At 41.3% G+C, this 27496-nt stretch overlaps 1 protein-coding gene across 1 annotated transcript in view; it reads right to left on the bottom strand.

The window, feature by feature from the left end:
* The window catches only part of METTL15 (methyltransferase like 15), a 196572-nt gene that overhangs the window by 111546 nt on the left and 57530 nt on the right, over positions 1–27496 (bottom strand). Inside the window, exon 3 of the mRNA XM_018568242.1 lies at positions 7266–7402. Coding sequence (XP_018423744.1) covers positions 7266–7402 — 137 coding nt within the window. The remainder of the gene's footprint in view (positions 1–7265; positions 7403–27496) is intronic.

Below are 27496 nucleotides of genomic sequence, written 5' to 3'. Positions count from 1 at the left end.
TATATATATATATATATATACACATATACACACACACATATACATACATATATCTCAGTTTAACATTGCAGTACATGTTCCCCAACCCAACAAGTGTGCTGCAAAGCTATAGCTTTTCAATTTTGATTGCAGGTCAAGATTCACATGTAATGAACACAGAAGTTCTCACAAGTAATAGAGATATGCAAAATACTATTAGGCATGTGTGTCACATTCATATGTTTTTGTAGCAATACCCCCAAAGGAGATGCTGGAAATGTTAGGTTCAAGTGCACCCCTGCAAGTAAATAGCAAAGCAAATGTAGAAATAATTAATGCATCAACAAAATGTTAGCAGCGCAGCATAACTACAAAATAAAGTGTGTACTAAGAGGGTTCCTTCTCTTTGCCACATGTGAGGGCCCTTGCCTCAAATGCACTAGGCAATTAGGGAATGACCTGCAAACAGCAATAAAACAGTACTTATCACATTGGTACACCTGGTGCATATTGTGAAGAGAGCAGTTACCTACTGGGGCCTAGAAACAATATACTAGCCTTGACTAACCACTGGCCAGTGGGCAAAACTACCAGAGTCTGCCGGCTGTGAGACCCTTTAAACTCAGTGGTTGGACTCTCAACCTTCAAGTGAAGATATTTGTAATCCACCAGAGGTAAGGGTGGTCCGAATCCAACTATTAGCGATAGAATTAGGTCACCTTTAAATAAGGATCCACTGAGCAGTAGTGCCCTCAAACCTTTATAAGCAATGTTCAGTACACAAGAGGGTGGCCAAAGGACCACTCATCAATCCGACATCCGATAATGATTTACCTCAGTCCTGTCTGTACCCTAATGACCCCTCCTGCGGGCCAGATGAAGGCAGATGAAATGAGGCAACAGTGCCTAAGGTAGATTCCTCCTGGAACCCTCCTCTTCCCCAATCTCCTCTGTAGCAGGTTTCACGTGGAGGAAACTGCGTGGGACTGAGTGACCCTGAACTCCTAATTTCCCTCGTGCCTAGTGGGACTCTCATCTCTCAACAGCCTACCTTGCCCTTTCCTTCTCTAATATGTCTGTCTGTCCAATACTGTAGGGTTGGGCTTAAATCCCCTGGGCACCCTTGCAGACAATCCTGTCCTTTTGCTTCTTAAGCTGTCCATCACTAGCGGGGAACAGGGACTGGCCAGGACATGGCAGAGGCTCGGGCTATACAGTTTCTGCATCTTAAAGAGTAAGGCTTTTTCTAATGGCAGGTTCACTTTAAACCATATAGGGAAGCACAAACAACCCAATGTGACTAAAACATGCTGTTTTTATTACATGCTTGTTTTTAACCAAACTTGGAATTTGTGAGTAAAGTGTGGAGCTTTGGATCTGCTGCTGAAGCCATATGGTGATTACTTTCTCTGAGACTTGGATGTCGTTATTTCTGTGCAAATCATGAAATAATAAAAAAAAGAACAGAAATGCATAAAAATGATGGTCTTAATATTCAGCGAGCAAAAAAAATGGAAAGGCATGCAAGGCTACTCCCGTCACATAAGTGTGACCCTAAGTGACACACAGATTAACGCGCATAGTACAAAACGTAGATAGCAGGCAGTTGTGAAAGAAAAATGATTTACCATGTGGTACAAAATTGCCTGAACTGCTGATGCGGTTGAACACAGGGACATAGAAAAACCTTCTCTCTAGCACATGCGTTAATACCGGGATTGTTACTCCCAGAATAGCAGTGAGTCTGGGTAGTCATAGCCTCCAACTGACCTGTCCTTCCAAATCTTATTTAGTTTGTCCCTTTTTTAGGTCTGATGTATTGACCTCTGTAAAAAATGTTCTAGTTAACTTGAAAATTGTTATACTACACTTTTATCCAACCTTTAATTAAGTCTTTCTGAACCTTGTTTTACCCCTTGAAAAGCTTGCTAAGTCTCAGTGAACCCCTAATAAAAATTATTACACCTATACCTTATGTTAAATTAGCCTGATCTGTACATTATAGATAGTTTTGAAGAAAAAAAAGATGTAATGTTGGATACCTGGGAGGATCTATTTTTAACACACCCATTCTTTATACAACAAACTATCTTCGGTAATATTCATGAAATGAATAACAATGTCCACAAAGAAACACAGAGGGTATCCCTTTCACGATACCCTAGTTCAAAAAAACTGCCCTAAATGACAGCATATTGTATTTTGAGAAGCCAGTGCAAAGGAAAAGGAAAGCAAAAAAGCACTCGTGGGTTTAACCAGTCATTTTTTGGGAAATAATTCATCATGATGTGTGTGTGGCAGGAGTGTGTCCTTTGCCAATATACTTTGCGCCAAATGGCGTTCCTTGTACTCATCTCAGAAAGTTTTGCGGTAAGTGGTAGTCATTTTCTGGTCACAAAAGTGGTTATATCCTGGGTACCTAAAATACTGTATACAGATGTGACTAGAAGCCTGTCTTGATGCACAAAGAAGGTAGTGGGGGCTTTGGCCCTTTCTACTGCAGGTAATTGCTTTAAAGTCCCTACCAAGCCTCCAGCAGCAGAGTAGGTAGATCTAGTTGCAGTTGCACAACAGCTTGGTTAGCACTTTTACCAAAATAATGTGATCTAAAAGGTGGCAAGCACACCAAAACACAACTGAATATCTGTGGTTCAGGCAACACATCCCAATCATCAGTGATTGATAAAGAAATACATATATTTCAAAACAGTCTTTATTTGTTTCTGATGTGTCTGACATTCAGAAAATAACAGAGAAGAAAAAGAACCCAAGTAAACAAGAAGAACAAAGCTAGGAGTAAATTTGGTTTATGAAAATCCCTTATCATATAATAAGTCATTAAGATATAAAGTAATCATTTAACAAGCAATCATAATTACTTTATAACTTGTTGCCTTGTTATATTGATGGTTTATACTCGGTCTACAATCAATATTTTATATACACTTAGAAATTTGTTTTTTAAATACAAGCAGCCTAAAATTACAAATCTGCAACTGTGCTAAACTTTCATACTCTACACTTATTTTTTTATTCTTAGTTTTTTTTTTTTATGTAATCAATTATAACCACATTCAGCTAGCTTCTCGCGTGTGCTTCCAGGCAGGGAAGTAATCTCTAATGGCATCACTAGGCCTGGTAACCCAAAGCACTTGCTCTGTGTCTCCTGCTGAATGCCGAAGGTGTTGACTGTAAACCAAGTATTTTTAAACCAATAGGTCTTGTTTTTAAGCACAAATATATTAAAGTGCTATCGAAGTCTTACCCTGTTTTATGTCTTTACAATACTTTGTCCCCTTATTTTATGATTTCTAACTAATAATGGTTGAAAATACCTTACAATATATTATAAGGCCATAAGTTTGATGACACCCCACCATTACACCTATATGAGATTGTTGGTCATCCCATTCCAAAACTATTGGCACAACATATGGTGTTGTCTTCCCTCCCCTCCTTTGCTATAACAGCCCCCACTATTTTGGGAAGGTATTTCACAAGTTTGAAAAGAGTGTTTCTGTTGTAATTTGTGCCAATTCAGCCAAAGGAGCATTCTAATGCAACCCAAATGTGTTCAGTAGTGCGGAGGCTAGGGCTCTGTGTACTCTAGAGTTTTTCCACACAAAACTCTTCAAACCATATCTTTATGTATCTCTGTGCAAAGGGACCCAGTGATTCCTCAACAGAAAATGACCTTCTGGCTGAAAGTGCACAATTGTCTAAAATGCCTAAAATCTCTTTGTACACTATAGTGTTAACACTACTGTTCACTGGGAACACCTAAACACAAAAGTTCAACACCTAAACAGACCACATACTTTTGGCCATTTTGGTGAGTGTGATGATTGGGTTTCCGAAACTGGGGGGGACTGGGGGCATATGCCCCGGGTGTTGCTTTAGGAGGGGTGCCAATGGGTGTGTGAATAGAGACCACCACTTCTTATTTCTTAAACTCTTAAACAATTTATAAAACATACTATTTAAAGTTATAACATTTCATGGAGTGTGATCTGAAAAAAAATGATTTTTGATTTACCAGTAAAATTCATTTCTTGGAGTACACTACAGGACACAAGCAATTCAGAGATGACTGGGTCATATGCAGGTATCAGCAGGTGATTGGACACTGGCCAGAGCTGTGAGGACCCTCATATAACCACACCCACTCCAGCAAATCCTCAGTTTTTTGTACTCTACTGAAAGAAACAGAACTTACTATTAAGTAAAAAAAAAATCATATTTCCTTGATTGCAGAGTGCAGGACACAGTCAATTCAGAGACGACTGGGACATCCCAAAGCAATGCGCTGAAAGAGGCTGTAACTGAAAGATAGACACAGACAGCCCTCGCACAACAATGGAGAGCTACTTCCTTAGGGTGCATCAGAGTCAGACAGAAGGAAGGTAGCACAATGTCCTCATTAAGATGGAATTAGGACACCCCCTTAGGTAGAAGATTGCCTAAGTCTCAGAACTACCTTATCCAGAATATTACCATAAACATAGCAAAGAAACCTAAAATACTAAACAGTATAGTTTACAGAACTCAATAGACTCTAAAAGACCCAGGTGCTCCCGGTACTGAAGATCTCACAGTATGGTGCACCCATTGTCTGGTGAACCTCTTTGACAGGTGTGAAAGTAATCCACACACCCACAATAGAACTTATTCTTCAGCAGTACTCAAGTACAAGTATTCCAGGCCCTTAGTCACATGCTGGCTGTGCAAGTGACCCCTGATAGAAGGGATATCAATCCAGAGCCACTGGAGAAACCAGCTCAGTAATATAAGTTCACAAGGCTCAATAAACAGAAGACTTGCCTCTCACCATACCCTGGATATCCCCCCACTTTGACTTGGTAGCGATGTCCAATGGTCCAGCACCCAGCATACCAAGTATCAGGGGGAGGAGTCAATAGTGTCCAATCTTTCAGAGATGGGGGAAGTGGTGGCACAAGGGACGGGATGATAGAAAGGCAGATGCACGTTATAGTATGGCAGCTGTGGCATCTGACCGCAGAAAGCCGCAAGCCATGGCATCTGGCCGCAGAAGGTCACAAGACATGTCCTCAGGAAGGGAAATCGTCCAACTGCACAATGCACAAACCCACGGGAGGGGAGGAGGAAACCAGAAACTAGAGAGACCTATCGAGCCTTTGGTAATGTCACGAGGATGTGACAATAAGGGCAGACCCCCCCCCCAAAAAAAATATATGGCAGCAAGTAATACCCAACCATGTGGCGCACACACACCTGCAGTAGCGTGAGAAGGGTCCGAAGGAGGCCCTTTTGGCACCATCCACCTATACATCAGTTGGCCACCTCAATGCCCATTTGCCACAGAGCTGAGAAAAGCCCCTCCACAGCATGGACACCAGTGTGCTAATCACAGCAAGGTGGCCAGGACCCCATATAGAACTCCAGTAGTTATGGATAAAGCACAGTCATTCCCTCAAACTGCAACAAGTGAACCACACCAAGCACCACACAACTGACACAGCAGAAAGGGGCAGAGGGGACAAAAAGTACCCACAGGCCACCCAGAGAGTAGAATAGGAAAGAAGGGAATTTCTGATACTCGCCATATCCCAATATGAAGAAAGAGGGGGTACTCTCCCTGTGACAGATCGCCTCTCCACCAGAATGGGGGTGATGTCCACCTGGGGGGACACTGTGAGAGAGCAGCAAGCCACTCTGTCATATGTGCCCCCCTGTAAGAACACTCAAAGGACTCCCTTACAATCAGGATAGGGTCATCTCATAGCCAACTCCACATGTAGCTAAGGATCTACATGTGCATGCTGGCTGAGCTGGGGTGACTACAAGGATCTATATTATCCAGCTTGTCACCCAGCTCAGCTGTTTATTAAAGGTCTTGAAGACTGCAGAAAAACAAAATAAAGGAAAAAAGGAAGGAATCCCTGCAAAAGAAAGGTTACCAGAGAACTAAGGTTACCAGAAGGGAGTTTAGGTCCTTACTCCTTGACACTAGCAAAAACGTGAGTTTCCTATAGCTATTAGGGGGTTTTGCCATGGTCAGGGGTCACATCTAGGCTGTGCTTTTGTTTTGTACCTATTGTCTTACTCCTGACGGTGGCACTATAACTCAGTGGTGAAGATCTTACGATCTCTGCTATGTCCTTCAATGAAGGAGAGAGAAATATCTTTATTGTATTTACAATTTCAAATATTAACCACCAGCTCTTTCCTGATCAGCACAGGAAGGAGAGCTAGAAGTATAAACACAATAATGCAATACAGATAATTAAAAGACTTACAGATATAAATGTAAAGCGACACTAAACTCAGGAGGTAAATCTTAAAAATGCATTCAAGTACCTTCAAGTACAAAATTTCCACTCGCCCCCTCGCAATTTGCTATGTCAGGGGTCTGTTTGGACCCCTAATATTTCCCCGAAGCCCCCCCAACAGTAAAAAAATAAATCATAAAATAAAAAATTATAATAAAAAAAATTATTGTATGTGTGTTGTGCTGTGTGGGCGTTGTGCCCTGTGTGTGTTTGTTTGTGTTTGCAGGGCAACTGGAGGCGAGTAACTTTGAAGGCCTGGCTAGTAGCTCAGGACCTGAAATTTTGAGCCCTGCCTTAACTATTAACAAAAATGTTATTTGGTATATCTTATTTGTGCATCACTTGCTCAAATCATCTTTGAATTGGTGCTAACACTGTCCTTCCTTCTGGAGGGTGGCTACATTTCTACTTGAATTACCTTATATAAACTAAAGCAGTAGGCAGTGATAAAATGTGTCAAGGTGGGTTTGAACACCCAAAGCTCCTAAGTGATCAAGAACAGAGTCAGGAAAAGTGGCAGGAAGATCTCACTGTTGGGTGCAAGATATATAGGAATTCAGGGGCTGACTAAGTCCACCAAGCTTATCTTTTAAACAGACTGGCCCTTTAATGTGAACTTCAATAATAAAGGTACATACATTTTTAGATATCTCTCCATCAGAGCATTAAGTAGCTGCAGATTCAACCCAAAGTCATCTATCCAACACCAACACATCGGTTTTGTGTATGAATTGCTAGTTCAGATCTGCAGTGCATGAATGAAGATGTCACTATGAACTGGATGTCAGTAGGCAGACTTAGTAATAAAGAGATACTCTTCAGAACAGTAGTGGGAATTACCCCAGTACAACAAAGATAAGCTTCCCATCTAGTTCTTCTGACACCTGGCAGCTTGAAAAAGCGAATGATAAAAAATGAATCCCACAGATTTGGCGTTTTCAGGGGAAACAATGATTAATCTAATTCTGCACTTACCCATCACAGTAGGACAAGCGCTGTGCTAAGGCGTACGCAGTAGGATCTCTGTCTAGTGCTAATACTTTAATATTAGAAGCCTGCTTCAGAATTGATGTGGTGTGACCTCCTGCACCAAAAGTCATATCCAATATAGTCTACACAGAGGAGAGAAAGAAATACACATAAATATAATACATGTTTGTGATTAGACAATTAAATATTTGAGAAGTCAAACAGCTTGTATCAACAGTGTTAATTTGCAAAAAGTGATATGCATGTTTATACATGTGATTAGTCTATCGTTTATACAGATAATTCATTCATGGGCCATGACTCCAAACTTACTCTTGTGCTTGCCTGCCTTAAGGATTCAATGTAGAATTCCATACAGTAAAAGGCACTTTTCACCAAACCATACACAGCAATACAGTCATATTTTTAAAGTGTATCTTTAGGCACATCTTTTTCTTTTAAGTTTTTGAGTGGGCACTGTAAGTTTCCCTTGGTGTCTCTGTCCCCATTTGCCAGATTCACCCCTCTTTTTACACTGGAACCATTGCCACCGAGAAAAAAAAATGAGGACAGGAAGTGAAGGCAAATTTCCCCAATGGTCCACCAACAGCTGGTCCACCAACAGCAAAAAATAGCTGTTTCTTTTAACATTAAATATCAATCCTTAAACTCTGAATACGTGACTTTGCCTAGGTTGAGATGATGTCATCAGTCTGCAGCAGACAGGACTTCCTCAGTCTACTCTCTCACAGCAATCAGACTGCAACATTGTATTTTGTTTAGCTAGTCTTAAGGTGAGAGACTACATTGTGCATACAGTCAAGAACTGCACCAGGATTTACATTACATCTCTAAGGCAGAATCTCAGTCCAGGAAGTAGATGATGACGCTAGATGATGCCAGAACAAAGATGATTTTGTCCCTTTTGAGGGAACAAAATGGTAAAAACATTGTCAAAGGGGTATATGGTGACCTTTGGGAGAGGCAATAAATTCCCATAAGAAGGAACACTTATACATTACTTAGCATGCATGGTTTTAACATAAATACCAAATTCTGGGTCCATGTTGTCCCTTTGTTAAATAAGGTTAATATTTGATCAATCCCTACTACACCCAAACATCTTATTTATGGCTCTTTTGCACTGAAATGAATGTATACATTTATAGGCCAGTGAAATCAAGGTCAAGGTCAGAATTATATTTTCTGGATAAAGAAAATCGTATTCCTCTAACTTCACTGTAAAGGATGTATAGCTCTCAGAGAGATATTTTTTTCAAGCTAATAAAAAAAAAGAAAAAGAATGACTCCCACTCCAATTTAAACGATCTAAAACACTACTTGTGAAAATTTTGCCAGGCGATCAAGTTCAATTCTTTTTAATCAGATAGAGCTAAATCGTATTATTTCTCCATGTCCTTGCAAAAAACAGAATGGAAAGTCACACTGGTTCTATATCATATGAGTCACACTCCTTTAGTTAAGTTATGATTCTGTGACAGATATACCCAAAGGAATTATAAAATCTGTTTACGACGGGGAAAAAAAATACTGGTTACTCTCTGGGTTCAGCTGTTTAACTGAAAATTTATAGCAGGTAAAAAATAGAAACATAGTATTCATCTCAACAATATACAGTATGTGATGCTTAAAAGAACATGTAAGGTTCCGGGTATTTTGTCTCTGAACAATACGTGACCACTTTCTGAATTACCTTTAGAGTGTTTATAATTATACCAAAATGATGGTTTTCCTTAAGGTTAGAGCAGTGCAAAAGTAATATTCCCTTCAATCACTCATTCACAAACTAAAAAAATAACACCTACTAATGGTCGTTTTCAAATATCTGAATCGGACATTATATGACTGTCTGTGGCAACTATTCCAGTAGTGGTGGCCAGTGATATACCACTGCAGTCTGGGCCCTGCTCCTTCCCTTGATGTCATGACACTGCCCTTTGAAGTTTTAAGGACCTAGCAAGCTTACTAATAGACCATTATTACAGCCAATGTGTGTTTTTATGCCGTAAGGCTACTTTGTTACATTGGAAACAGCCCCGGCCTCCTTCTACTGATTTGTTTCTGACTTTGTTGGTACGAGGTTGTCAATAAATACAAAGTGATTTATGAGTCTGTCCCAAGTAATATGGGGTCCGTGGCTGGGGATTCCTGTTCCTGATGCATGAACTTTGTGCATGTTTTATGCATTTACTAGGATATATTTCTCTGGTGTTATGTGTCACTTCTGTGGAGAGGGGCGGGAGTGAAGGTGTGAATGGTTTTGTAAGGGTGTGTGTCCCTTTTCCTTGTTTCAACCAGTGTGTTGTGATTGTAACAGTTTATTTCTTTTATGTTAATATGTTCTTTTGAAAAACTGATAATTAAACAGCTTTTAAAAAATTCTGACAGCCAATGGGAAGTGACCGCGTTGCTGGGTAGTGACGCGGACCATTAAAGCGGAACTAAACCCTCCTATTTTTAACAGCTAATTACGGTCCTATCGTAGCCTCTAGTTACCATGGTGGTGCACGTGTGATCAGCTATGACATCAGCTATTTGAGGGCTTGGAATTTTTACTGAGAGTGGAGATAAACCCACTGGCAAATGTCACAGTTATCACCAGAGAAATGCCTTAAATATAACCATTTTAAGAAACAGTTAAATCAGTGGGTATAGTTCAACTTTAAAGAAGAGATCTCCCATCGACCTAAAGAAATAAGACTTGTGGGGGGGGCGTGGCCGGCGGCTGCATGTGACTGGTCGCATAATGAAGAACTCCCGTTCCACATCCTGCCTTTTATCCTGGGGATAACAGTTACAGAGCCCTAACCTGCACCCGAACCGGCCCCAGACCTCTCCGTCACCTGCCCGCTCACTCCGGTACCGCTCTAGAGGCTGTCCGTGGCTGTCATGTCCAAGAAAAAGGACAGTCAGAGGATGGGCCTCATGTTCCAAGATGGCGGCGGCCAGCAGCACAGGGAGAAGGGAGGTGACACGGAGGCGCGGCTGGAGCGCTTTGCCCGGCAACCAGGGACTCCTGCTAAGCAGCCCCGAGCCTCACAAAACAGACAGGGCAGTGCCAGCAAGGAGCCAGAGGATGACTACCTCTCTTCCACTATGCATTCGGCGGTGGACTCGGAAAGCTCGGCCGCAGAATGGGACACAGTGAGTAACCCTGCCAAAACTGCTAAAAGCCCTAAATCTCATAAATCTAAGGCTAAGACCCGCCTGGCTGTGTCCCCAGAACCCACACTATCAGATGTATTCCATGCTGTACAGCTTTGCAACACCTCCCTTGCTGCGCTCTCTGATCAGGTGCAGGGCATGAGGGCTGACATCTCCTTTCTCCGCCATGACCTGCAGAAGGTGAGGGAGAGGACAACAGCAGTGGAGGGCAGAATTAGTGAAGTTGAGGATGCTACTACACCATTGATCTCTGATGTTAAAGTGGCTATAAAGAAAATTGCAGCTAATGCCATGAAAGCTGATGATATTGAAAATCGCCTGCGCCGAAATAATATTCGAGCGGTGGGCATACCTGAACGTGCTGAAGGAAACAATGCTACAGATTTCATGGAACAATGGCTTATGGATGTATTTGGCAAAGACTGCCTGACCCAGTTGTTTGCAGTAGAAAGGGCTCATCGTGTCCCTTCCCGACCTCTACCGCCGGGTAACCCTCCCAGGCCTCTCTTGATCAGGCTCCTGAACTATCGCGACAAGGAACGTATACTACGCAAGGCTCGGGAGCTGGGTGAAATCTCGCTAGCGGCCTCAAAGGTGATGCTCTTCCCGGACTTCTCGCAAGACGTTCAACAACGCCATGCAAAATTCCAAGAAGTCAAGCGGAGGTTACAAAAGATGAATCTTGCTTACTCCATGATTTACCCTGCAAAGCTCCGAGTAGTGGCGAATGGCGAGACACACTTCTTTGAGTCACCTCCTCAGGCCCTGACCTGGCTGGATCAGTGCCGCAATCGCCGCTCAGATGGCACCTGAAGCTGCTTCGCCGTTTGAGTTGCATTATGTCTTTACCGGGAATCCATGGAGGTCTTGGTGGCATGTGATCACCGCATTCCCCCTGGATCCTTGATTAGGAGCTCTCCGTGGCTCTTCCTTTTTTCCTATCCGGAAACCTTCGCAACCTCCCCTTTTTGTTTTGGTTTGCTCTTTTGGTTGTGTTGGTTTGTATACCATTGCCATTTGTGCACCTAATGGCATGGGTTTGTTACCTCCAGCTGCCAGGAAGTGGCCTTTGTGTTGTTGCTGCCTCTGAAGCTGCCTGGAGTCATGTACCCCAAAGTTTTCCCTGCGTGGATCGTTTGACTTACCTGTTTGTGTTTTTACCCCCCTTTTTTTTGTTTGTTTTTCACCTTCTTCTACCACAGGACTTTCACTGGTTCTACCTACGTATTTCTGCACGGATCCATATCGAGGGGACTTGGTCACTGGACATTCGAGTGTTGCTGCTGAGTATATCTATGTTGTCTTATGCATGTCACAGCGGGTATTTAAGTTAGCCTCCTGGAATGTCCGAGGCCTAGGCGATGCTGCTCAACGCCGTTCTATATTTGATAATATTGACAGGAGTGGGTCCTCTGTTGTCTGCCTGCAGGAGACGCATACCACCACAGAAACATATCATACCCTCGATAGACGGGCCTATCAAGCCACCTATCATTCCTCTCACTCCTCATACTCACGTGGTGTTTCCATTCTCATCCGTAGAGATATCCCATTCTCCTGCATACAGACAAAGAGGGATGATGCGGGCCGTTATATTTTCTTGCATTGCCGCCTCTTACAGTTTGAATGTATTATTGCTAACTTTTATATACCCCCACCATACTCCAGCAGTGCTATTAAGGACTTTGCTAAATTTTTGTCGGACAAGCTCCCTATGAACATGCAAACCACCATTGATAATTCAGGTAACAGGGCCCTACTTGCTTTAGACGTGGCAAAAGCCTTTGACAGTGTGGAATGGAGCTATCTCTGGGCGGTTCTATCTGCCTTTGGCTTTGGTCCTCGCTTCTGCAACTGGGTTCGCCTTCTCTACTACCAGCCGGTTGCGCGTATTAAAATCAATGATAGTTTCTCCCCATCATTCCCCTTGAAACGTGGTACCAGACAAGGTTGTCCTTTATCCCCATTACTATTCGCGCTGGCTATAGAGCCTCTGGCTGCCCTTATTCGACAATCTGAGGATATAGTCGGCTTTAGACGGGACACTAATGAAGAGAAAATTGATTGCCCTATAGGCTGACAATACTCTCCTGTTCCTAGCAGACACGGGCCCCTCCTTACGTAGTGTGATGCAACGTCTGTCGGAGTTTGCAAAATACTCGGGATTGGCGGTTAATTGGGATAAATCTTCATTGCTCCCCCTAGATCCCTTGCCGGCTCCTCTGTCTCAGGATCTCTCCTTTATCCCAACCCAAACTTCAATTCTGTACCTGGGAATATGTATTACTCCATCGCTGTTAGACTATCTTCCTCTTAACTTGATGCCACTACTTCAAAAATTCAAAACTCAACGCAAAGCTTGGCTTAAACTACCCCCGTCTGTAGTGGGCAGAGTAAATCTGATTAAAATGGTCTGGATGCCTCAACTCCTGTATATTTTACATAACTCCCCGATCTGGATACCTAGACGTTTATTTGATCAAATTAACACTATTTTCAGGGAACTTATATGGAGGCATAAGCAGGCTAGGCTGAGACTGGATGTACTGCACAGACCTAAGGTCTCAGGGGGAATGGCCCTTCCCAACCCCTGGTTGTATTTTGCGCGTATTAAAATCAATGATAGTTTCTCCCCATCATTCCCCTTGAAACGTGGTACCAGACAAGGTTGTCCTTTATCCCCATTACTATTCGCGCTGGCTATAGAGCCTCTGGCTGCCCTTATTCGACAATCTGAGGATATAGTCGGCTTTAGACGGGACACTAATGAAGAGAAAATTGATTGCCCTATAGGCTGACAATACTCTCCTGTTCCTAGCAGACACGGGCCCCTCCTTACGTAGTGTGATGCAACGTCTGTCGGAGTTTGCAAAATACTCGGGATTGGCGGTTAATTGGGATAAATCTTCATTGCTCCCCCTAGATCCCTTGCCGGCTCCTCTGTCTCAGGATCTCTCCTTTATCCCAACCCAAACTTCAATTCTGTACCTGGGAATATGTATTACTCCATCGCTGTTAGACTATCTTCCTCTTAACTTGATGCCACTACTTCAAAAATTCAAAACTCAACGCAAAGCTTGGCTTAAACTACCCCCGTCTGTAGTGGGCAGAGTAAATCTGATTAAAATGGTCTGGATGCCTCAACTCCTGTATATTTTACATAACTCCCCGATCTGGATACCTAGACGTTTATTTGATCAAATTAACACTATTTTCAGGGAACTTATATGGAGGCATAAGCAGGCTAGGCTGAGACTGGATGTACTGCACAGACCTAAGGTCTCAGGGGGAATGGCCCTTCCCAACCCCTGGTTGTATTTTATAGCGTCACAACTGCAACATCTGGCAGGGTGGGCACAAGGTGGGGTGCACCCACAAACATTTAACATTGTCTTGTACCTTTTCAAGGGGCTAGACCCGCTGCGATACCTGGAGAGTGATTTATATGTCAAGACGCATTCATGCTTCCCCACAGTGAAATTGATGGGGCAGGTGTGGAGTGCAGCTAAAACTTTGATGCGAGTGTCTGGTCTGACAGGGTATACGCCTTTGTGGAGCAACGGCTGCTTACCTGCTTACCTGAGCTGCACCCTCTGGAGGGATTCCGTTCCTGGCGGAGGGTGGGTATCTGTACTGTAAATCAGTTGTATCAGGGGGACGCTATATGCTCCTTTAAGGATCTACAGGCTGAGTTTCTGATACACACTAACTGTTTTTTTTGGGTATCTCCGGGTGCGCCACGCACTCCGAGCACAGTTCCCTCAAGGGGCTCCGAGGTTCTCGCCTACCCCGCTCTTTGACACACTATTTACCTCTACAAGTACCAAGGGGCTGATTTCATTAATGTACTCACAATTTTTAATTAAATTGGTGGCACAGGGCCCCCTGCAGTGCAGAACAGGGTGGGTGGATGATTTGGGTACCTTTCCGGATGAGATATGGGATGAGATCCTGGAGAATGTTACTCAGGTCTCCCTCTCGCCCACCCATGGACTGACGCAACTGTTCATAGTACCGCACCCCGGAATTCCTTTTTAGGATATGCTACCGTGAGGATCCCTTCTGTCCCAAGTGCGGTTTCCATCAGGGGTCCCTGATCCATTTACTATGGCGCTGCCCGAAATTAGTACGCTACTGGTCACAGGTCGTGCATACACTTAATTCTGTCTTAAATGTCCACCTGACGCCCTCTCCACTTATGTGCCTTTTGGGCGTATTCGATGCAGATTCACAATTTGATCCTACACTGGTGTTGGCCCTTATGCGGGCACTGTTTAAAGCCACCCGTCTTATTGTCCGTAAGTGGATCTCTCATTCTCCGCCTACGGTCTCCGACTGGAAGGAGGAGCTTGATAGAACTATTGGATTTGAGCGTATTACATACCAAGAAAGGGGCGTCATTCATAGATTTTACTCAATTTGGTCCGAATGGTTGTCCACCCGCCCTGTTGGGGTGGCCCATTTACCCTCCCCTTATGACCTATTGGTTATTTACTCAACCCTCTCCTGGGATGACTAAACACTGGAGACGTGGAGTGCAATGGGTGTAGAGTGTTTATTCACAATCACTTTTGATATAAGTATCGACCTGTACATAGTGAGATTTACAGTGCCTTGTGGTAAAGGCTGGTTACTATTCCCCCTCCTTTTTTTTTTTTTTTGGTCTACCCTTTTCCTTTTTATATGTATTTATTTTCGTTTAATACCCCTGCCCTTGATACATGTTAATGTATTCTTTGTACATGATTTTGTATTCTCATGCTAAGTACGTTTATGCTGGTCACGTGCAATTTACTGCATGTGTCTGTGTTTGTTGTAAAAAAGCCAATAAAAACTATCGGATTTAAAAAAGAAATAAGACTTGTGACCTGGCCTGCCATGTGATTCTGAATTCAGGCCACAATGTGGGTAATTTAAGTATATTTGTTTTTCAAATAAAAGCTGTACATTTGTTAAAGTGTGGTGCAAAGTGGGGTGGCATGGGCTAGGTTTTTATAGGCCCTAGAGCTGGCAAAGAATTTCAAAATCCATTGTACTAAAGGAAAGTTGCACATTTTTGAGTAAGAAAACTTTAGGCCTATTTTTACAACAATTAACAAAATCAAAACTTCTTGTCCATTAAGCGGTACTTAAGTAGGAAAAACAGAGGTTTGCATTAGTGCTTTTTTTGTCCCAGGAGCTAACCATCTATATAAGTTCACCATTCAGTACACTAAATGCTGGACCTTGAAAGAACCAAGGTTGGTTTTACCAAACTTATAAACATAATTAATAAGAAAAAAAGAACATAGAGATTACAGAAATGTGTTAATTGAGAGGGACCGATGGACCTGCACTGAAGAACTAACTAGCAATGTACATGAATAACACTTTTATTGTAATAAAACCACAAAAAGCGCTACAAATAGCCAGTAGCAGCTACTTACAGTCACAGGTAGTGGTGGCTTCCTCAGTTCAAATTCAAAATCAAGAACATACACCAGTATGTATAGCCAAATAGGTAACTCAATCTCCTCAATCTAACCTCTATGCTGTCATGGTACATAATGAAAGAATATAAAAGGAGATGTGAAACTTTGCGATACCACCCTGTTATTATATCCATAATCAAGTCACCATGATGGTGTCTGGGACAGGTGTTAAGGGCTTCATACAAAGAAAAAGGGTATAAGTAGCCTGTTGTGGAAAACTGATAGGAAGCGTTGACTGTTACTACCTCTAGTGAGGGAGGCCAGTGCTCCTAGTCCCTAGTGTTGTGATCACATTAAAGGCAGATCCCCCCCCCACACACACACACACCTAATGCTGCTGTAAGGATGTACCTTATGTGATGCCTCTGTATGGCGTGCACATTGCCACCTGCGTCCATTGAGTTTCGGTGTCGCTCTCCTCCTTTCCCCTCCGGTGAGCTAGACTATGTCTGCACCCGCCCACACTTCCTGCTTTCTTTTATGTTAGGGCATATATCTACTGCTTACTAGCAGCGAATACGTGCCAAAAAAAGGGCTTTAATACTACTTTAAGGCCAAGACTCTGCCTCGTTGAAAAGCACTACCAAGTTTTGGATGTCAACCCTTTCCTTTAAGTAGTCAGACTACTTAATAAACTTTTTTTTAGTATTTAAAGGTTTGCTGCTGTTTACAGAAACCCACAACACAGATTTTCAGTATTAAGAATAAAAAGGATCTCATGTGGTTTCACCAACTGCCCAAAAAAGAAAACTGTGGGTGAGCGCATAAATGTTTGCTGTGAAAATCCGATTGTGAATTGCTAATATAAACACAAAAGTAAATTATTTCAACTAGAAACTTACTTTTAAGGAGAGTCTGATGCAATAGCGTACAAAGGTATTTGTGCACACTTCTCCATGTACACAAACTAGATGGGATGCATGCTGCCAGGCATGCCAGTTATTCCCAAGCACATGGACTACAGCCAACTCCCCTGCCTCAAGCTTTTGCACAACTATAGCAGCATCGCCAGGTAAGGACCTCCATGACAACTGGCAACCTGCACTGAATGAATGAGCTTTGAGGTAAGAATTGGAAGAGGTGTAACATAATGTCACTGACCTTGATTCCAATGTTCCTCTGTGTACAGAAAACCCATAGACAGGTACAGCTACCTCCATAATTCCAGCTTCCATCCGAATCACACTAAACAGGGTGTCATCTACAGCCAAGCAATCAGATACCACCGCATTTGCTCTGACACTGAGGACAGAGACAAACACCTGAGCTGATGCATTTCGGCGAAAGGGCTATAGGGAAAAGACTATTTCTAAAAAGATTAAATCTGCCCTAAGAACACCACGGGAAAGACTGCTACAGTACAAAGAGGAGAAAAACCAAACCAGGACCCCTCTTGTCGTTACCTACAACCCTACTCTAGAGGTAATACGCAAAATAACCAAAGATCTACAGCCAGTACTCTCAGATGATAATTCAAGCCGTGATTTGTCATAATTGTGATGATTATGGCTTACAGCTCATGAAAACCCCAAGAACCCCAAATCCACAACCTCAAAAAAGTAGATTATTACATGCAATCAATAAAACAAGGATTGTACATAGAACAATATCGGACCTCTGAAAAGTACAAGCATGCATATGTACTCAGTACTTGGTTTGGGCCCCTTTTGCAGGACTTACTGCAATTACTTTTGCACGATATTCTAATTATTCGAGTTTCACCTGTATATACATACAGGGCTCAAAATTTCAGGTCCTGAGCTACTAGCCAGGCCTTAAAAGTTACTTGCCACCAGTTGCCCTGCCTGACCTCACTCCATCCTATTCTACTTGTGCACAGATATACCGAGTGTACCTGGGAATAAACTAATCATTCTCTTGCTGGACCAATACCGGCCATTGCACAAACACACACACAACATGCGCAGCAGAACATGTAGGGCATTACACGCAGCACAACACGCAGGGCATTACACGCAGCATTACACGCAGGGCATACACGCAGAATTACACACAGGGCTTACACGCAGGGCATACACGCAGCATTACACGCAGGGCATACACGCAGAATTACACACAGGGCTTACACGCAGGGCATACACGCAGCATTACACGCAGGGCATACACGCAGCATTACACGCAGGGCATACACGCAGCATTACACGCGGGCATACTAGCAGCATTACACGCAGGGCATACTAGCAGCATTACACGCAGGGCATACTAGCAGCATTACACGCAGGGCATACTAGCAGCATTACACGCAGGGCATTACAAGCAGCATTACACGCAGGGCATTACAAGCAGCATTACACGTAGGGCATTACAAGCAGCATTACACGCAGGGCATACTAGCAGAATTACACGCAGGGCATTACACAAACACATTTGCTCATATTAATCAATACATTTGTGTGTCCAAACTGTATAGATCCTTAGTATGCAAAAGCCAACTGTCATGCCTCATAGTTCAGATCCCCCTTTTTGTCTTCAGTAGGTGTGATGGGGGATTGTGGATGGCATAATCAGTGTCATTTCCTTGAGCTCAGGTCCCTTTGATATGCTAAAACGGCCAACTGGCTGTACAATCATAGGTGGTGTTTTGGGAGGGTTGGGGCCAGTGTTGACTCTGGAAGATAACTTTTAATAAGACTGTTCTTGGAGACAAGATGAAGCCGAACATTAATTTATGGCCACTGTTTATTATTTCAAAGAGACTTGCCATCGTGAGAAAGATATGATTGTGTTCTTTGGACCAATCGTGGAGGGAGAACTGATTGAACACACTTGACCAGGGAATCAGAAGGACAACACTGAAGTCATGACAAGAGGCCATTGTCCTGAGAATGCTTGATAGCCAGAAGTTCTGTTCAATATGGAATTTGTTAGCCAGCAAAAAACAGAACTAACTAACTTTTACTGTATTCCTATTGTATAGCAACCATTGCATGTGCTAGAAAGTGTAGATAGCATGTGCATGTGTGTATGTTAGCAAAATTGTAGCACCCTCTATGTTTTGTATTGTTTACATGTAACTAAGTAGTTTGTGTACATAGCATGTATAGTAAAAGCACGCAAAGACTACAACTAGGTCGGTTTCCTTGGCTTTACTACAGGAATCAGACAAACAAATAGCTGTACAAAAAATTTCACAGCAAAACATTGGGGTCTTGTCTGAGATAAGCACAACATTTGGGGGCTTGTCACTGGGATTTGTACTAAACCGAATTAAAACAGATCTATGTTCTGTAGTATTTTCCATTTCTTGTACTAGGCAAAAATGCTGCTTAAACTGTTCCCTTAGGTAAGACTTGGGGTTGTAAAATATCAGATGATTTTGTAGAATTAAATTTTCAGAATTTTTGTGTAAGTAAGGCAGAGATGAAGGCAGTGTCCATATTTGGCTGGTAGTTCCTTCATGTTATATATACTTAAACAGAAAGAAGGGAGAAAGCAGAGGCAGAAATAAAGGCTTTAAAAGACCCCCTAGAAGTTGTCTGGGAGTGTGTGCATTCAACTGCTAGTTGGGCCGACAATTTGCAAAAGCTGTGTGCAGCCCCCATGACCTAGTCAACAAATGCCTTAAGAAAAAAGAAAGGATGTAAACCTAGCAGCCATACACTGGATTAACAGTGTTCCTAGGAGGGACTATAGTCACTTGCCAATTATTTTTTGCACCCTTGCCAAATATATTATGCACCCTACCACTGCGAAACCCACCTCTTGGATGCCTTAATGCATGTTGCATTGTCACATCTCATAATTGGAAATATGAGGATGTGTTCTCCTCAGGTGATAATGGGGATGAGTAGATATAATTTGATATAGCTGATGATCACCTAGTAGGAAAGAAAAAGTGTGCCAGACCCCTTATTTCTAAGCATAGAAAAAGGCAACATGATACAGTAGAGAGGACATGGCAGATGGAGAAGTGCATTACCACAACTCCAGGGATCTAGAATTTGAAGGATTAAGAGAGTTTACACAAACTGAACTCAACATGCAGGCAAAACAATACAAGCAGTGGTTCTATGTTTATGGGATTAGGGAGCAGACAGTGTTCTTTTGTCAGGCAAAAAAGCAGTGGCTATGGGGGTTTTAACTCATGATGCACAATTGGGCCAGACTGTGTGCAATGCCTGCAAGTTTACTGTTAGACCTTGGAGAGTATGCTAGTCCTGGTGACCTGGAAAATACCTCCTTATGGTGAGAAAAAAAATGGGACAGGGTATTGCCAGGTTATGTGAGCAGGGTTTTATAACTGGACTAACTAAGATGCCAGAATGAATGGGTCCAATTATGAAACCCATTCATGTCTGCTGTGAGCTCCAAGCTAATGTAGTATGCACCATTTAATCTTAGTGCTCCTTTACTGTCCTTGCTGAGAGGCCTGGGATTAAACAGCAATAATTATGAAGCCCCTCTTAAACCTGGCACTGTATGGTGGGGGAAGTCTTCTTCTCCCATACATGTGATGGCTTTAGTAGATACTGGAGTTGAAAATACACTTTTACATGGAAAGCCTTCCCATCAAAAAGGAGACGTGATCTATGTAGAAGGTTTGAGAGGACAGACCACACCAACAATTAGGACACAGGTGGAATTGGCTATTGACAAGGGACTTCATTCAGAGGAAAAACCGGAGGAACACACTTAACCAGGGAACCAGATAAACATAAAGCCACAACAAGAAGCCATTTTTCTGAGAATGCTTGATAGTTCAAAAGTCCTTTTCAATAAGGAATTTGTTAACCAGCAAATCCCAAAGCTAAGCAACTCTTATAGTGTTCCTATTGGATAGAAAATATTGCATGTGCTAAAAAGGGTAGATAGTGTATGCATGCGTACGTATGCCTTAGCAGCCTGTATGTTTTTGCATTGTTTTACCTGTAACAAAGTAGTAGTTGTGTACATACCATTGTTGAATATTAAAAGTATGTTAATACTGTGACTGGGTCAGTTTCCTTTTTCCTTACTACAAGAATCGGATAAACAAATGCTGTAAAAGTTTGCAACAAGCTCTTACTCCCCAAATGCTTGTCTGACTCCACAATTGTTAACAGGAAGTGAGGTGAAATCTAATTTTCTTGCACGTGACTGGGTATTCTTTGCAAAGTGAATTTTCCTAACATTTACTAAGCTAAGGGAACACTTTCTTGCAAAGTGAACAGTCTATTTGCCTTTAGTAAATCAACCCAATTCTTCAGAGTATTATACATTTTATATATTTTGTTTTATGACTACTAGCAGCCATACAATGGATTAACAGTGCTCATAGGAGGGACTATAGTCACTTGTCAATTATTATGTGCACCCTTGACAAATATTCTATGCACCCTACCACTAAGAAACTCACCTTTTTGAGTGTGGAACTTCATGTTGACATCAGTAGCAGAGAATGGGTGTGTAAATTCTGTAGACAAATGTTGATTTAAGCGACCAAATCACTGGCTTTAAAATAGGCGTTACAGTACTATTAAAGGGTATTCAAGAGCATGATGGTATAATCTGGTGTGCTCCGTATGCATTTACATTTCTATAATTCTGAGATGGATGCCTTTAATTTGGGTGCATTTATTGATTGATTTCAGCAGTTACTAATTTTGAAACAGCAGCTTCTAATTTAAAACAAAATGCTTTTTTAGCCCATTGCAAAAATCTGTCACCATGAAAAATTCAAAGAACTCATATAGAGGGAAAATAGTATCTATCTCTGCTTTATAGATCTTACTGCCCCATGCAGAGACTTATCATCTGTACGGAGCCATCAGATCATGTGTTTTCCAGCAACCAATGAGTTAAGGGTATCATGCTGTGCTCTCAGGTAAAAATCAGTAACACACTACGTCAATCTGATCTAAGAACTGCTGATTAGTTTTGTGGAAAGTCTTCTTTTTTATCTTCAGCGAGAATTATATATTTATTAAAGCAAATATGCCAGCGTGTGTTTAGCTTCTTTCCTTGTTCTTTGACCTGACAATGAGCTGCCCCCCACGAATGGATGTGCTACAGGATTTAATCAAAGGATTAAGCAGGGCTTTGATCTCAGGCCACCAATTTCACCCTGGCAAGCAGTCAAGTTCACATTAGCATGAGACCAACTGGGTCACCAGGATGGCAAGAAAATCAAATAAGAGTCATGATTTTGATTATAGAAACTTACATGTCACTAATATCTTGTCAAAATATGTTATCTATATTATATATTTTAATGGAATGGACTGCTCAGGAATAAAAAATAATAATGTAGGAGATAAAGTAGTGTAATGAATTACTGAATAAACTGTGTTGGTCTCTAGCATCTTTTTTCTTTTTTAATTTATGCATAAATTTGGAGTAAGAACAAGTGTATGTTAAAGTTAAAAGACAAACCAACATTTTATTTTTGAGATTTGGAGTTTGGAAGGAATTTCCTCTCACTTCTGTTCCTGGTGTCAGCAGAGAAAGACATTAGTGGTAATTGTTTTCCCAAAGTGACACCGATAGAGTTTAGAACATTTTTAATACATTAGGAATGAGTTGGAAACGCCGTCAGATTTAACTTCTGTGCCTGCAATGGGGAGATTCCTCCTCAGTTCCTGCCCCAGGGACTGGTGCCAACAGGGACAGATATGATGAAATCTCAGACAGCAGTCAAGTCATAATGGAGGTTATAACTTTTCCACAGTCTATCAAACCTAAAATAAAAGTTTTTGATTGAATTCAATGTTAATCCAACTATAGACATGAGAAAATGGTTGCATTGCTATTTATCAATTGTGCGTTTGCCATTTATTTGTAGCTTGGCTGTATTTGGCGTGGGGACGCACTGGGGGCCTTAGTGTGCATTTTGGAATTTATCTACTGTTAAATATGGTCTGGTCCCAACTAATTTTTGAGAGCCTCCATATTGGAGCATATTTAACAGTAGATAAATTCCAAAATGCACACTAAGGCCCCCAGTGCGTCCCCACGCCAAATACAGCCAAGCTACAAATAAATGGCAAACGCACAATTGATAAATAGCAATGCAACCATTTTCTCATGTCTATAGTTGGATTAACATTTAATTCAATCAAAAACTTTTATTTTGAGGTTTGGTAGACTGTGGAAAAGTTAGAACCTCCATTATGACTTGACTTGACAAACAGAGGTTTTAATTGCACAACTTTTGCAAAATATGTGGAAGCTATACTGCCTTGTCAAGGCCACTCTGACAAGGCAGTATGGCTTCAACATATTTTGCAAAAGTTGTGCAATTAAAACCTCTGTTTGTAACACATATTGTTAGACAGTGTAATTTGTTGTGTTGCAGGCTAGCTGGTAAGTGTGCTGGGAAACGTCTGTGTTTTGTAAGATTGTTGCATGATCTGATCTGTTTTTTAGCCAAACCAGCAAACGTGTAAACAGACAAGAAAGGTGCTAGACAAAAAAAAAAAAATGCTGATAGTAAAAGAAAGCTGAAATATAAAAAATACCTTTGCTGTGGGACTCTCCCTGCACTGCAATAATTAAATGCTCGTCATTTGCCTAAGGTACTATGAAAAAACAGTTTTACTTACTTAATCCCTTGCTTCCACAGGCTCGTCCTCTCCGTGTGAATAGTCCCCTAAAGCTGCTTCTCTTTGGTGCTCATCCATCGGTCATACTCTGAGATCATAAACTACAATGCAGGACGTGCAGTCCTGCCTTGTAAGTGAGGACACTGTGGGCCCACCTACAAGCCAGAGCATAAGAGGAAAGAGGGCAGTGCCTATTTCTCCTACTTCTTCAGCTGTGCTGATATGCACATTTGAGTAACCTGAAAATGCATATTTAGGAAAAATTTACTCAAAATCCCTAAAGTATTGTCAGATCATGTCTGCACATCTACCTGTCCTCTGGCTACAGGTGAAGCAGACCCATTCAAGTCTACAAAAAAATCTTTAACTACTGGGGATAGGGTGCAGGAGTAAAGATGCCTACAGACAAAAATTTGTTTTTGCCTGACCCAGCCAATTATGGTCAGACTGAGCAAGCATACATCTGCATAACTGACCCGTCTCTTCTACAGGCCTTAACACACATGTTCACATGTCTCAAATAGTTCGAACACAATTTTGCATACAAAAAATCTGGCATTCTGGCATGCCTGCAACTGCCATCTGATAGCACATGCACAATGTTGGACTTTAGTGGATTTTTAGACTAATTGGCATAGAGGCAAACACAATTCCCCACCCCATTTCAGGTTGTCTTCACAGGACAACATGAAGATAGCTTATGAAATACTACCTGACATGGAGGATCCTGAGAGGTTTCCTCAGCAACCCTACCTGCTACAACCTACTGGAAGAAATAGCTCTACAACATCCAGCTTATATCACCTAACACATATATATCTTCCAGGAAGACATGAAAACCTTGGTAAGGGCAAACGAAAAATCAGACATTCATTTTAATTTTTGAGTCAACAGAATATTTAAAATAATAAAACAAATGAAATGGCATGGACAAAAATGATAGGTTGCAAAGTTAGTTGCACAACCTTTAGAGGCAATAACTGCAAACAAGCAATATCTGTAGCACTCAATGAGACTTCTGCACCTGCCAACCTGTAGTCTGGCCCACTCTTCTTGAACAAACTACTTCAGCTGTCTCAGGTTTAAAGGGCGAATTGTCCAGACTGCATGTTTCAGCTCCTTCCATAGATGTCAATTTTACCAATGAACTGTAAAGGTCCTGCAATGATTCAGTTTCAAGTCGAGTAGGCTGAAGCCAACCTCTTAGGTCAGACCTGCAGCATCTCTGCATTGTGGGTGCAGGCATTTTTATTTAATTTCACTAAAGGCTGCTGATGTCAGCATGCCAGTGCAGTGCTGGCGTGGCTCCAGTTCACATGGCAGAGTACCTGACCTGTGCAGGACCTACAATTTATGCCTTAGAAGCTTAAATTTTCTCTACTTTCACTTTACCTTTCCAGCAGTGAGCCAAGTCTTGGCTTTTTTACCTCTCTTTCCTGTAGTTGCATAGCAACTGGGAAGAGCTAGAGCATCCAGTTGGGGTACCAGGTATTTGGCTCACCTGGAATTGTTGGATACCAGCAGCACCTGAAACGCTTCAAGGGAGCAAAGACTTGATTAATTGTATGAAAGGTGTGTTTTACAGGGTGTCTGTGTGTTTTTTGGGGGGTCAATTTTAAAAACAGAAAAGCTTTTTTTTTTTTAAATTTAGGCTGTCTCCACTGTAAAGATTTTACCTTACCGTAGATTCTTGTGATCATTGTTATCGGAACAAGAAGTGAGAGAAAATCTCCCTAGTGGGAGCACATGCAATAAACATCTGGTACATGTCTTCCCTCCCACCATATCCCAAAAAATTGGATGGAGTTTCAATTTAAACAGATAATGCTAATTGAATGTTCCTATTATCTAGAGGTAGCATTTAAAATTAAATATAAAAAAATATAACTTTTTTTTGTGAAAGTTAAAAATTACCTTTAGCTTAACATTACAAAACATGTTCGTAATACAAAATCCCTTTAAAAAACAGTAGAATGTCCTTTTTGAGAAATTCTTATGAGAACATCCAATTACAGGCAAGGCTAGAAGACTAACACTATGAAGACCTTGAAAGAGTTGTCAAGAGATAATGCAAACAAGAGTAGAATTTTCATGACTCCTGGGGTATATATTTGCAGTATAACCATTTTACTGAGGTCTAAAACATAAAAAAAAATAAGTCTTGCATCATTCTATGATTTCGAGGATATGCAATTTCCATAGTGACACACATTTGGAAGTTATAAAGCAAATGATTGTACAATGTCTTTCATTTGCATAAACAAGATTTATGCATGGCGTGTTCAGCATAAAATGTTTTCTTCCGTTTATAAAAAGAAAAGGGTCAAATTTGTAATATTAGTTCCGTCTGTGGAGCGAAGAGAAATTTGGTTTTGCCATAATTGAAGATCAGATGAATCATTGTACAACGACGTATAATAAAAAATGTTTTATTGCAGTTAAGAAAAGTTTCCGACAATGGATCTGGCTCATTAGAGTTATTTGTAACTCTAGGGAAAGCTGGAACTGTGTGATTTGAAAGTTCCATCTTCTTAGGTCAAACCAACGCAAGCTACAAAAACAAGCGCAGCGTTCTGTAGTCCAAAGCAGCCAAGAAATTATGTTTTGCGTGTTTAAACAATGTTTAGAGATGTCATCATTTACAGCCAATCCTCTTTCAAACTTATCTCTGCCCCTCTGACAGCTACAATCTGATCAAGAATGTGATATCTGACACAAGCTTGCTTGAAAAGCAGAGGTAAATATAGATGTGACATGACTACTAATCTACATAGAGCAACCAATTAGAACAACTCGCTGACCTGGTTACAGAAAACTGAAATCTGACAATTTGCACAATAATAATAGTCTTTACATTTCTTGGAAACTAGCCCTCACACATACTTTTGGTGGCCACTAGTAAGCCAGCTTAACCACATCTGTGCCTTTTTTAATGGCTAAGCCATGCTCTTCCTGGAACATATCTGCAGGCCAAAATAGGAAACTGCACACAGGCATGTGAAAAACATGTCTTTGCTGTCACCAAGCAAATATTTTAAAGTCCATTCAGTGCAATGAAACTGTGCCTGGAGAGAGGTTCCTATTTGTCATTGGTTGACAATGGATTATTGGATAGCCTCTGGGCTTCTCCTATGAATGCTGTTCAGCTATCCTGGTTATAAACTCCTGGTTATGATATTTGTCTGCCTGCCACTAGCCCTCAACTCTGTCTATATTACAATTATTATATATAATATACTATATAATAATATGTTATAAATATTATATGCTATCAACTGACTGGTTGGCAAATGGTACAGCATATGATGGTGATCAATATTGGATCATTTCAGGCATATGCAATTGGCTGTGCAAGAGCAATAGAGATGTGCAAAGGGATGTATCTTCTAGCATCAAAGCCGACATCATTTTACAACTCTAAAATTAGCTAATAAGTTTTTGTTTTTTAATTCTAATGCAGTTTAACCACTTCACATCCAGGTATATGTTTTTACCTTTTTGTAAACACATTAACAAATTAGAATTTTTGGCTAGAAAACTGCTTAAAACCCCCAAAACAGTTATATATTTTATTGATAAGGTCATTTAGATGAAAAAATGGCAAACAAATCCTGTAACTGCCACTTTTCTAAAATTAATGTATGGTTTTGTATATATACGCCCGTTTTGTTATGGTCTGAACCTTTTTCTTAGTCAGGTTTTTGCTTAGTCAAGTAAATATGAAACATTGCATTTAAATATGTTGTTTTCTCATATCCAGCCAGCAGGTGGAGCTCTTCACATTAACAATTTCCCTTTACCCCCAGTTGTCTACAAAGCCCAATAACTCAAACTGAATACACACACTGTTTACAGACTGCTCCCCCAGCGTCTGAAAGGAAGCAGCTACTACTCTTTTCTCTCTTTTAAAAAAAAACTCATAGGATTCTGCAATTTATTAAAGGTGCACCCTGCATTAACTGTTTATTTATAAAACAGACCATATATATTTATTTATATATATTTTTAACAAAATATCAGTTTACGAACGTGTCCACTT

This window comes from Nanorana parkeri, unplaced genomic scaffold (genome assembly GCF_000935625.1).
Source record: "Nanorana parkeri isolate BGI_ZX_2015 unplaced genomic scaffold, ASM93562v1 scaffold1159, whole genome shotgun sequence".
Classification (NCBI taxonomy): domain Eukaryota; kingdom Metazoa; phylum Chordata; class Amphibia; order Anura; family Dicroglossidae; genus Nanorana; species Nanorana parkeri.
This window is presented reverse-complemented; position numbering and strand designations above follow the sequence as displayed.